Raw genomic sequence first — 14,560 nt, forward strand, 5'->3', positions numbered from 1 at the left:
TCCTATCGAATTTCGAATTCGAAACAGAGCAGTCTTCTGCACTGAAGCCGGGCCCCTCCGGATTACGGGCCCTAGACATTTGCCTACTTTGCCTATTCAATAATCCGGCCCTGCTCCTATATATACTATCCAATATTAATGCTTTGCCACTTTATAATAGATACAAACATGAAGCAGAGTCCACTTTGGCACAACAGGTAATGAGAGGACTAATACATTAAGAAATTCGGTTATTTTGACAGATAAAATATATTACAATAAACTTCCTACCAGCTACGTTAGAAAGCTTGTTAGAGAAGTACAGGAGAACTGGAAGAACCATTTGGATAATTCTGATAGACAGATTCACTTACAATATTCTCCCAAGTATTAAAGAGCACATTAATGATCTAAAGTGGCTTAAGCCAGGCCATATCTTGTCTCAAAATGCTGACAAACCAGCCAACCACAATGTTTATCTGCAAAGGATCAGACATAGTGCAAATACCAGCTGCTCTTGTGGCAAAGATACTTAGAACATAGCACACTCCTTCATGAAATGAAATATGTTTGCAGTAGAAAGACAATGCACTTACATTTCTTTAGAGACCTACCTGAGAACAACTATGATATTGTAATTACATATTTTGTAAATTACAAGGTCAATTATGACATTTGAGGTGGTCAAAGAGAAAGGAACTTGCACTTCCTTTCTCTTTGACCACTGATTACTTCAGTATTTTCTCAGATCAAATGTCTTAGCGACATGCACTGTACCTGACTTGTCTTATACAGCTCAACATGATCACTTTAACTCTCATTTTCTCACTTCAATTGTTTGTAAAGCTCAAAGCTGATTTAAAATGGTATAAGCCTACTGTAAAAATGTTTTTTATGCTATTTTATAGTTGTTAAAGTTTCTGTATTTGTAATTGATTAATGTTAATAAAGAAATTATTATGGAAATCCTGCAATGCTTTGCAGTACAGGGTACTCTGATCTCTCCAACAACTACGAGAAATGATGAATTTCTATACTAAAAAAACAAAAAAAATGGTTTTCAATAGAGTTGGCAGTAATGCTCTCTATTCTTCCAATTATATACTGATAAGAGAATGGTATCTTTTCTCAATCTTAATTATATCTTCATTGTCCTCAGTGGGCTACATTATCCAAATGAATAATTTGACTTTCACATGAACTAGGCCTATCAACCTCTCCGTAGAGTGCATTAATTTAAAGAAACAAAAACAAAGGATCAAGAAAGGAAAAATATAACTATAGTTTCAAAGATAACAAGCTATCCCAAGCTCTTAGCTGTCCCAATAAATAGAACAAAATTATCAGGCAGCTGCTTCTATCATCTTTAGCTGACAGAAATAGAAGCTATCTAACAATTCCATTTATTCCATCAACAGAGGATGACCTAAGTAAAGGTTGAAACATTTCCAATTAAGTATCTTTTGGTAACTGCAACATTAGCAATTTGTTTTATAATTATTTTAATAACAAAATTTATAAATAAGGTATAAAATCTAGTAAAAATCTAAGAGGAAAAAACATTTTCGATACCTTCGCTTGTAATAACTTTACCGCATTTATCGCCATATTCGGTAAATAAATACTCAATGAAATCTGTCACGGCTTCACCAACATCAATGCAATCACCTGAAAAAATAATGCATTAAGTAGTTTATATTAACACATTTTACATCATTAATGTAATTTATTACAGATAAAAATACATAAATACATTTATTTTAAATATATTTTTTATCCTATAGTTTCATATATTTTATACAGTAAAAATAATAGAATGCCCTATTATAATGGCAATTATAATGATGCCATTATAATTGCCTTATCATTATAATTGATAATGATACTATTATAATTGCAATTATAATGGAGTATGCTATGATTAGTTTGTACGAGAGAATTACATTACAATACTGGTCACTTATCATGTCGACTAAAGACAACTTTGCACCCGTAACCCTCCGTGGCACTCGGCTAACTTAAGCTTTTACCCTGGCACGATATATATGATTTATTTCCGATTATTAAATTTAAGACGAGATAGTGGCTTAACCACCTACCTCTAGACAAATTCATTAATATCTTATTAATTGAATACCTTATTGTAGCCAATAAGAATCCAACTGTATCATTTGATTAATTAATAACATTTATTGAATTGACTGTAAACATAATTACATTCATACCATGCTATGGTAAAAGTTTAAATTGGCTGAGCATCATGGAGAGCCATGGATGCAAAAGTCATTTGCAGTTGAATTACAGTACATTACATACATATATTTTTAATCATTATTTATTAAAATCAATAATTACAGTTAAATAAATTAATAACTTGCATTAATTTATACGACCATAATAAAAACATGTACGATAATTGATATTATATAGTTAAGTATATTATAATTTATGATTCACTATTAATAAATATTTAAACAGCTAAATCAATAAATCATTAAATATTTATTAAATTTATATTATTACTTGGAAAAATACATGCATGTAACAGCAATAATATTGCATAAATTTTTATTGTTATTTATATATCTTATCGATTAAATTTAAAATTTGTGAAAAAATTTATTAAATGAATATTGTTGATCCTGGAAGAGAGACCCTTCTGTAGATACGCATCGTGTCATTGATAGCCAGTGATGCAGTGGAAGTTTATTTATACAAGTTTCCACATAATAAAGCTTATTTTCCCTTAATTTTGAATTTCATGATCATTTGTATTTTCATTTTTTATAATTTATTTTATTAAGAATAATTTTCTTTCAACTACTTACATTTTATTTAATGTCTATAAAGAATTAAATTCAATTTACAACTAAAGTTTATAATAATTAGGCTTTAAATTCCATCTGTTAAATTTTTATGCCTTTTAAGAGTAAGGGAGAATATATATACACATTAAAAAATAAATTTCTCTGACAATCATTTAAATCAGGAACTATGAAATACAAAAATATATAGATTTGAATCTGTAGGATTTGGAGGAAGTTGAACTGCATAGAGAATATTTTTTCTGATATCCCAGTTTAGTACCTATTCGTCATTATGATAGTTCATCTGTCAATCCTAATCGAGATTTATATGATTAATTCTAACCCTCTTTTGGTCATACATTGCTTTTTTAGTTATTTCATTCATCTGAGTTCCTAAAATTAAATTTTAAAGAACAAAATAATTCTCTCTCTCTCTCTCTCTCTCAAACTTTTTCAAGTGTTATGATTTGTATGCAATATCCCAAATTGTCTTCAGTAATCAGCACAGGATCAAGGTTTATTAGCTCAAAGTTTATGAGTTTAGGAATGATCTTAAAATGGTCTAGGTCTTATTTTATGTTTTTGCTAGTACTTGTTTTTATACTATGTTCCTTCTGTAACTCTGCTTACAATCATGAATATTTTCATGTAAATATATACAACATAAACAACAATCCAATTCATTTGTATCACCAAACAATCCACAGAATTATCCATTGAGCTATTGTATTTAATTATTTACTGGCTTTATGATAGACCAATTAATAATTAAGCAAATCTTTTGGCAATTTTTGTGTAAATAAAACAAATATTTACATATTTCATTCTTTCAATGTTATCCAAGTTTAGTTCCCGTATTTATTTAACTTTTATATGAAAAATATGTGAATGAAAACTTTACAATATTCTTCCTTCTTGAATATCCCCAATGCTATCTTAATCTCACACCTTAATTAAAGAAGAAAATGAAAATGAGTATAGATATCTGTACTCAGAATTTGCAATTTATATGATAAACGTGTTTATAAAAATACCATATTATATAAAAATTCATATTATTAGGTTGTTGCAAATGAAATGGCCAATTTTTACTTCTGACTTTGAACATTTATTAATTTAATTTAAAACTTACATAATCAAAATTGTCTCCACCAACATCAATACACTTTTTCCAATGCAATAGAAATGCATTAATTCAATTTGATAGAAATCACGAGAGTGAGAAGCCAAAAAGGAAAGGAATACAATAAAAAGTACTGGTATTTTTAATGGTACCAGTATTAAATTGTATTATATTGTATTAAAACTGTCCAAATGTATAAAAAAACTGATAGTCTGTTGGCAAAAAGTCTGGAGAATAAGGTGGATGGACAAGAAGTTCATTTGAATACCATTTTTGTGACCAATAATTAAAGAACCGCAGACCTCCAAATGATGCTCCTTATCTCTCTCACCGAGTTTGTGCAGTATCCATTTGTCAAGCCTCTTGACTTTCCCAAAAATGTTTAGATGTTCAGAAATGGTTGAATAATATCCAGTATGTTCAACCTTTCTGCAATTTCCCAGACAGTCAGGCGATGTGACAAATTCTGTTATGGTGAAAATATATAAAAAGAATTCACAGACATCAACAATATTAACATTTAAATAAGCACAAGAATAATATAAATTGTTTTCCTTTTACTATCAGTTTAAATACAACTAAATTTATATTATAGCATTTCCTAAAAAAAGCATGTAAGTATATATTTATCTCCTTAAATCTTTGATTATTTTGTTTTTTTAACTCTGTTAAAACAATACTAATTGATATACTATGAAAATAATGCAATTAATTTAAAAGGAAATTTAATTTCATTCAACAAAATGTCATATAAAAAAAAATAAATAGAAAAGTTGCAAGTACTTTGAACTTTTACTCATTATCATCATCAAATACTCAATTATTATTGATAAGTAGTTCTTTATTTAGTTAATTGTTTAACAAAGCTTGACTGATTAAAAGAAAACTGCATATGATTTAATTACTATTTATTTTTGTAGTAATTTATTTAGATTGAATTAATTCAGAATTATTATTTTTTATATATAAAATAAATGGAAAAAACAACAAATTGCAATTTCTTCTAGAAACCTTTAAAAATATAAAATTAAATTAAATTTATAATAATAAAACAAGGATAAGTTTAATGGCTTTTCAAAACTAAGAATATAATGGCTGATCATTGTAAATTGAATTTAATAATAACGAATGGTAACTATGGTAATATTTATTTACTTTTTCTCTTAAGTTTCTTCCAGTCTGTTTTCAAAATATAATAATCCATTAACGTCATGTGCTTTAATGATATTTTAAATAATAAAGAACCTGAGAAAATAAGATAAAAGTGAGGTGAAGATAAAGTATCTTAGTATTATATTTCCAATTTAAATTAAGAACTCTAATTGGAAATATTTACTATATCAACAACAAATGTTTTCGATCAGCTTGACCACCCTGCTTTCAGGTCCATTAGAAATGGCAGGACATTTGTATATGGAAGACATTTGTCATATTTATTATCAAGTTGCCGGAATAAAGTAAAGGATTACTTGTTGATATAGTATCATATTTCTGGGCTGAAAGAATTTATCAATTTAATTTTAATACAAGTTGCTTAATCCATTGTATTATTCTATAAATTTCTTCATTTCATATATGGATGTTCACTTAAACATCTATCCAGTGGCAAAAAAGATTTCTAGCTTTATTTAAGTTTGGTTAGGTTAGGTCGTGGACTGCAGCAAACACAAATACACCGGATATTACATTGTAATGACATGTACCCATTCAGATGTTATCTGCAACTGGCACAACATGCAGAGGATGCTACACAGTAATTTGAATGGTGCAACATATGATGTTAAACTTGAAGCATGACGAACCACAACTCCTTCAGTACATTTTACAGATTGACAATATGGATTTATCGTCTTACAGACTAACATGATACTATTTACTTGGTATGAAGTGTACAGTACAACAGTCACAATGTGTACCACATTGCACAACAGTGGTGTGCCGTGACATTTGATGATAGGGAAGCCGTGTTTCTGTAAGAAGCCGACTTCCAGGGGCAATCAGTTAATTGCGCATCAGTCTGATGTGCAATTAACTGATTGCCCCTAGAAGTCGGCTTCAATTTTATCATTGTTTTTCACATGTATAGAAATTTGTAATAAAATAAATAATGCAGTTATAATAAAATATTAATTTTAATTAATTCAAAGTACGTTAAAATATGAAAATAATCACACAATGTGTATTTATATTTTAGAAAATACAAGGGGAGCAGCACTTCCACAGCTTCCATGGATGGCACGTCATTGTTGCACAAGATACATGACACAAAGTGCATTTCACTCTAAACATCTGGTCTGGAATTTGGAGTAAGCAGCTTTTTGACCCCATATTCATTTATGACACTCTGAATAGTGACAATTCCTGAACATTCTAAACAAATGATGATGGATGAATGGTTCAATAATTGTCACAACTACAATTACAGCAGATTGGCATAATGGCACAATTACATCGTAATGGCACATCACCTCACTCCCAGACAGATGTGCATCAGTGGCATGCAAAGTGGTTTGGCAACCACCAGATGAGAAAACACAGCCCCATTCCATGATCACCATGTTTCCCAGACTTGAGCCCTTTGGATTTGTTCCCATAGAGTCACCTAAAAGCAACAGTATATGATGCATACCAAGCAGTGCTCTGTGATGTTGGTGATCTGGAGATACACATACAAGAGACCTGTGAAATGGTGACACCAGGAATGCTACATGCCATCCATAATTCCATTCTTGATCATATACATCTTTGTAATTTTTTTTTTAACTCTTTCTGCCTTTAGGTACTAAGAGGGCATCTTTTAGCAAGCCTATTATGGATTTGGTCAGGTCCACAATGGGCCAGTCAGGTGGTGAGGGATGAGGCCAACATATCCAGACAGAACACCACCCAAAAAATTCCTGGGGCTTTTTTGATTCGTCAAGATTCAATTCCAGATCTCCAGAGTGGTAGGCTGTCACCTTGACTGCTCAACCCATCTGGCTATCTACATCTTTGTATTATCACAAAAGGTGGTTGTTTTGAACAAGTTCTCTAACAAAATAAATGTCCCCTTTTCATATCAATTTCTGCAATGTTGTCTTTACAGTCAGTGATTATTTGTATATTATGCTAAATTGTCTTAACTTGTTTTCCTTCAGTTATTTTAGCACTAGAACAAGTAGGTATCACATACATACACTCATGTAATGCTGGAAAGATTTCTATTGTCCCTGGATATATGTTTACTTTTCTTGTTATCAACAGAGCCATGCCGGTCATCTATCTAATTCCTTTCGGGGGAAAATTATTTTTTAATTGAAATACTGTGACTTCCAGTATAAACCGGAAGTTCGTATATAGTTAATCGGGCCTCCTGCCCATATACTTTCCATATTTGGTCTCGATTTTCATCTATCTAATTCCATTCTTGAGATTAAGGAAGGACAGACAGAATTTATAGATCTACAATTTTTCAAATTGCAGCCCAATAAAGTAAAGTTTTAAAATGATAAATAACAATTATTTCTAGTAAAACATGTACAATATGGTCCTGTTAATTCAAAACTGACAGGACGAGACGGCCTCAAAAAGTTTCAATATGGATCAGAGTCAAGCTGATCTGCGAGCCAATCTGCAATTCTGGTCTCCAGCCGAGAGCTGAGCTGAACTCTTTATTTGCTGTAGAGGACTTTATGCTTAATTCATATAGATCTTTGCTAGCTAAAGCAAAAGGTCAAAGCGGAATGTGAAAACGATTTTATTTTCAGATGGTAAATCTGATTCTCACTGCCTTTTCAGAAAACTAAAAATGTGAAATAAGCACCTAAACAGCGATAAGCATAATAACCTGTGAAAAGTTTTTAGAATAGAAAATTTTAGAATAGAATTCAGAAATATCGCTGGAAAATCACTCACCCTTGCCTTAAACTTTTCTCATTTCTTACTCAGTTGAGGATAAGTGTAATTTATTCTCATATTCGGTATGCAAAGTTAGGTCAGAGTGAGTGACTAACATAAGTGGAATAGTCATACGTTCATCATTAAACTGCAACATAATTGCAGTCATCACCTTGGCTTAGTTACCTGATGGCATCATCCTAATGTACTTAATTTATTATTTTTGTGAGGTTATAGGAAGTTAAGTATGAATTATGACATCTAAGCAGAGAAAATTGTTCAGGATGGATGATGAAAAACAGTATTTAATGGAGTTGGTGGTCTAAAACAAATATATTGAATGCAAGTAAACTGACTGTCGGCATTTCTAAGAGAAAAAAAACATGGGGCACTATGAATTCAATTTAGTGGTACTACATAAATTTGTTGATATTTTGTATACAGTATTATCTTTAACATTGAGTATAATAACAAATCCAGATTTGTATGTAAATTATCTAACATAGGTTTTTCCACATATAAGCACCACCACTTGTAGACATTCATTGGCATTTCTCTTTAGTAGCACCTTTTTATATTTCTCCCATGCCATTCTTAACTGTTCTGATGTTCTCTAGCAAAACAGAGTAAACATTTTTTCATTATATTGTACAATATATTGTATATACAATGAGTACACATAGAAAACTATCGATTTGACAGTTTATATATCAGGGACAAGCAATCCTTGGCACGCGTGCCAAACATGGCACACTGACGACTTTGTTTACAGCATGCAACCGGGTGCTTACCTTAAAAAAAAAATAAATAAATGTTTAATAGTTATTTTTTTGTGTTTCTTAAACAAGTTATTGGGTTTTTAAAGTGTATATACATGTGGATTTTGATTATTTTAAAAGGTTCTCTCAATACTTAAATAACACCAAAAATTTTGATTTGCCCCTGAGAAAATTTTGCATCAGATTTGAGGGTTTTGCCACACACATTTAAAAAAGTTGCACACTCGTTATTTACAAATCTGGACTGGTTATTATACTCTTATTTAATAATAATAAACAATACACAAGTTGAAAATCTTATGCAAAATTCTGCAAACCTTCAAAATCCAAAAGTTTTTCGAGTGCCCGCACTTTGCACCAAATGGAAAATTTCATAAAACACTGGAAATGTTTCACTGTTCTTACTCCCGGGTCCTTTTCTTTTTGGGCCAGAAAAATAATTGGGTGCCCCAATATGATGATTTTTCTAGCCGATAACTTTTACGAGAAGTATATATATATATAGCTACATACACACATTTTGTATTTTTAGTGTGTTAATAAACAGTCAAATCGGACTGACAGGAAATCCAAAATTCGAAACACTTCCGGTCCCAAGCATTTCGGATAGGCTGTGCCACTGAATATAATTCATTGATTAAGGAAGGATGACACGGTCAGTTTTCTTGCATTCGATAATAAAAAAAATACAGTTCTTATAAAATATGGAAGTAAACAAAGAATTTTTTATTTGAATGTGATTTTAGGATCCTGGCTTCTTTTAAATGCCATTTATCTTTCACTCATTTCACACTTTTGATTTGACTGATGCTGCTCTTTTGCTCCCGAATACTGTTTTGAGTGAGTAAATCTGAATGAGCGCGAGTGGCTCCCGAGTGATATTTCTGAATTCCACCCTTAATCAGATTAAAAAAAAAAAAAAAATCACAGTCCTGATAGGTGATTGTGTTAGTTTAGAAAGCGTGATCACGTTACAGGCGTAGTCACCTTTCTGACAAAGCAAAAATACTCTATCATAAATGTCAAATCAAAATTGTTGTTAAACGGAGTGCTTCTACACAGAAAAATCTAGCTTTTACCTAGTACGACTATAATTTTTCATTTTGTACAATTTCCATTTATTATTATTGCATATAACATTTAGACCTAATTAGGAAACCTATTTCCTTGTAACTCTGAAGTTATTTAATAACGATTTAAACTGTATACCAACGTTACTTTAATTAATATAGAGCGAATTTCCATATTACAATTTAAAAAATGAAGCGAGCAAACCAAAACTGAAATGACATCGCCTTTTACTTTCGATTTCATTAGCAAAATGGCAGAAAGTAATGACGTGTAAACAAAACAGAAATATTGCACGCGGACGATCGATTTAAATGTATTGTACGTAATCGTTTCAATTATCAAAATTCACTTTGAAGTAACGAAGTGAGCTTATTAGGACGACCATTATCGGGTCACGTTACAATTACCAGGTATTTATCAGCTTTCAAGAAACAAAACGCAAATAGGAGTTTCTAATAATACCAATTAAAGTATGGATGAAAACGAATGAGAGAAAACTCTAGTGGTTTGGGGAGAAATAGCAATGGCAGATGAATACCGTATGTCTGCAACGTACAGAAGAATTTTAACTTTATCTAAAAATGTCCTCAGTCACTTTGGGCAAAGGAAAAGCGGTCTGGTGAGTTTATGATTGCAATTCCAAATCGGCATATAACCCGCCATTGCTTTCAAATCACCTTTTAAATACGAAATTACGATACACAAAAAATTCCGAATATATTAAACATTGTCTAATTAATTAAAATAAGTATATAGACCTACACTCCCGGAATTTGGCAAAAATTTTTAAATGTTCGCACTCCTAAACCGATTATCTTTTGGATTATATAGACTAATGAATAGGAGAGAGCTTTATCGTATTGCCAAGAGTAGGAAAATCCAACAACGAGTTTCATAACCTTTCCGACTATTATGAGATCTTATTTAGAAAATAACTTTTATAATATTAATTACAGTATAACTTAATAAAATTGTGTGTGGCACCATCTGTTACGAGATTTTGTTATAAAAAAACTTTTTATAATTTTAATTACTATAAAATGGCAAAAAAAAACTTAATTTTGAGGGTAGGAGTGATTTTTATAATAAAATAAAAAGTATAAATGTTAATAACGAGTAAAATCGTCATTAAGTCTGACCCTATTGGAGATATACACGACCCCCTTTATCTCCCCACTTCCTCCACCTTTAACCACCGAAATTTAACAGTACCGATGCTCCTCGTATACAAGTCACCGTGCCAAATTTCGTTACTTAATCTTTACCCCATCCCGAGATATTAGGCGAAATAGACGTCAACACACACACGCGGACTTCTTTTGCCTTTTTTCTTTTTCGGACTTAGGGGTTCTTAAAACGTGGAAATTTGCAAAAAAAAACTTCGGAGGGTCAAATTTGACACGATTCCAATACTTTCCCTTCTATGTATACATAACAAGGGAATGTATACATATATACATTCCCTTGTATACATATATACAAGGGAATGTACTGTACACATGTATACATAACATTTTACTCCTGGAATGGAAAAGTCCACGAATCAACTCTCCGAGAGGTACAGTAGCAAGGTTAATTAAGTAAATATGACAAATTCTCGACGTACCAGGATCCTTTTCAATAGGAATCTGATATATCGATACTAATATTGCATGGCTTGAATTACGTTGTTTTCTTTATAAAGTTTTTTTTGTATAATCCTTGTAAAAACAACCTTATAACACGATTTTTGTAATATTTATATAATAATATATATAAGAATTAAATAACGAACACAACTCCAGTTTTCTAAAATAAATAAATCAAGGTTTTGTTATTACTTTATGAATTACGTTTTGAAATGACACAATACTTAAAATCTTATATATCGGTAACGTTTTTTCAACTGTTGAATATTGCTCAATATTAAACTTTAGTGGTGTAAAATTATAAACGAAAATATGGTTTTGTCTCCAAACTTGTTTATATACGATTATTACAAAATATATTTTCGAATGTAATCATAACATTGTTCGTTATTGGTCTAATACCCTGAATTGCAAAGCAGACAGAGTATTAAATAGATAATTGTAGAAATTATATTTGAAAAAACAAATGTTTTTATTATATAATTATGAATATCATCTGTATCTGTAAAAAATAACAGTACAGTAGAGCATCGATTATCCGACTTAATTGGGGACGGGTTGGTCGGATAACTGAAAAGTCGGATAACCGAAAAGTATGAAAAAATACATTATTAGTATAGTGTATTAGGCCTGGTTTAAATACTAGCCTCCCTTTCGTGGTCGAGTCAGTGCTGCCAGCTAAAACGTGCAAAAATTTAACAAAAATAATATTAAAGTAGCCAAGACGTAACCAAATATTGTAGCGCCACATCACTAGCGGACATTTGAATTTGCCGACTAGAACGCGGTCGGTTAATCGGGGGTCGGATAACCGATGCTCTACTGTATATATCCAAACTGTTGTACTGTAATTGGAATCAGCAGTTTTCAATAATTTTTCTTCGTGCCAAACTCGATTACAAAAATTTACAGGCTACATTATGCGTAACAATTTCCATCACAGGTATCATTTGAAATATATATTAGGTAACAGTGGTGAACTTGCTAAGTTCACCACTGTTACCTAATATATATTTCACTTAAGTAATAATAAATTTTTAATAAAAATAAATTTGCTTTTGTTATTTTTACATTCTAAATGTGAACTTTGTGGTTTGTTTTTCCGTGATTTGGTACCAAATCGCGAGTCACATTTTGAGAAGTACTGCTTATTACTTTCGGGCTCCTCATAACATAAACCTCATACCAATATGTAGAAAAACATTTCAATAAATTTACCTGATACCTGGAATTTGAAAATAGCTATCAGATTTTTAATGGTTAAGCTGTTAATGTATCAATTTATATTTGCTTAGACCTATTCTAGTATGCATTTCGGACGTGCCAACTGAAGAGGGACAACGGGTCCAAATACACTTCGTCATCTAAGCAAATATAAATTAGATTGCTAATGTACGATATGTCCATTATTACTTACAACTGTAATTTAATGAAATTGAATAAAATTAATAGGAATGCTTAGTTATTAGACATTACATAAAACAAACTGGAACTTTTGTTTGTTTATATCTGTTCGTATCTGAAGGTGGCCCATTAATTGGGTCAAAAATAATGGCACTTAAAGGTGTATTGGCTAGTCAACTTTACGGTTTCGTTACTTAAAAGTTTGTTTTATGATAATAAAAACAACAAAATAACGTTTCATTGAAGGATATAACTTATATCAGGCCTAAAAACATTTTTGATGAGTTATCTAATGTTTAAAAACACAGTCTACTTCATAGACCGTCTTCGGGATTCGGTTTACGAAGTAGACCGAAAATATTTGAAGCGAAATTAATTCTGCCAAATTGGTGTAGTTTTCGTAGTTCTTTTCTTCACTACTAATAAACAGTCTAGTAGTAAAAGCCAATATCAGCATATAAATCTATTATTGTGATAAAGAAAATGAAGATTGAATAAACGTTTGGAAGTTCCGCAAGTTTTGTCTACAAATTGTGCTTTTATTTCTCGGCCTTTGCATTTCAAAATCAACCTATCGTGGCTACCAAGTCAGCCTCGTCTATAATCTAAGGTTGGTAAGTATGCATTCGAATAATCGATTATTTACAGTCGTGCCAAACACTTAATTCGCGCGCATAGTTTGCGGGGTTGCAGCGTGACAGTGGCAAACTGTCGTTCTGCAACCGCGAGAACGACTTTTTGCCCCTTTAAAACTGGGCTAATAAGTAATAAAAATACCGTGTTTGTTCATATATTACGTTCTATTTATTTTAGCTTCTCAACAATTGACGTAACAGCCACCCATCCTACATACACGGCCGTGCTGATAGATGAGCTCCCTCGGGCTTGGTTTTATTCGTATAAGACAAAACGACACGCGGTCGATTTGCCGAGGATGAATGCCTCTCGGGAGGTCTTTTTATGGGAACTGGCCCCTATTTAACGTGAAGAAAACCCGGACGACTCCACGTAGGGCGGGCGCGAACTCACCACCAATTTTCGGTGGTTTTATCCACTCGACCACTGGTGGGCCCTTCTTTTTAATTTATATGATTCTTATTAACATCCAATGTGTATATAAATAGATACATACACATCTTCCTACTACATACGTTCTTACACACATAGCCTGGGTATGTTAGTGCTGTCAATAACTGAAGTTCTTAAAAGATAGATAAAAAACCGATCTAATACATAAAAAGATGAAAACATACAACTGTTTTAATCTCGTTCCTTAAATTAACAACAATTAAAACACCCACAATAAGAAGAAAATAATTCTTCCACGTAAGAAGTTTAATTGAATCTATTATGTGATAAATACATATAAAATAAACAAAAATACGTAGACATTTCTTGCCAAAAAATTAAAATTAGACACACTGTTTTAAAACAGAAATTGGGTTTTTATTTAATATATATGTATGTATATTCTAAAATTAGATTCTATTTGTATCCATTAATTATTATACTATAGTTTTATTGTTACTTCATATTTTAAAATCATGAATTGTTTCTTTTAGGTTTTTATAAAAATCTAAGGTATCGGTATGTAAATAAAGAAAAAAGATTGGAAATTCAGGAAACAAACATCTCATAAATACACTAATGGTAGATATAATGACCTGCCTGTAGAAGTTGCAAAATATAGGCTATATATTGATGTTTAAATCATAAGATGCTTCATACAACATTAAAATCAGTGAAAGTCATTCAAATCCATAGATGGAGAGAAAACAAAAGTCAAAAAGAGAGATTTTAACCACACCTTTATGACATGACACAAACATAGAAAAATGAGTATGCAAAGCAAAAATGCACAGCACAAAAAATTATTGGTCAAATATAAAAATG

The 14,560-nt window shown here is 31.2% G+C and overlaps 1 protein-coding gene across 1 annotated transcript in view; it reads right to left on the reverse strand.

The window, feature by feature from the left end:
- Positions 1-14,560, reverse strand: part of LOC136987010 (metal cation symporter ZIP14-like) — a 41,253-nt gene that overhangs the window by 20,086 nt on the left and 6,607 nt on the right. The window contains exon 4 of the mRNA XM_067284647.1: positions 1,552-1,647. Coding sequence (XP_067140748.1) covers positions 1,552-1,647 — 96 coding nt within the window. The remainder of the gene's footprint in view (positions 1-1,551; positions 1,648-14,560) is intronic.

Source organism: Centruroides vittatus, unplaced genomic scaffold (genome assembly GCF_030686945.1).
Source record: "Centruroides vittatus isolate TY-2023 unplaced genomic scaffold, ASM3068694v2 scaffold_1444, whole genome shotgun sequence".
NCBI classification, from domain to species: domain Eukaryota; kingdom Metazoa; phylum Arthropoda; class Arachnida; order Scorpiones; family Buthidae; genus Centruroides; species Centruroides vittatus.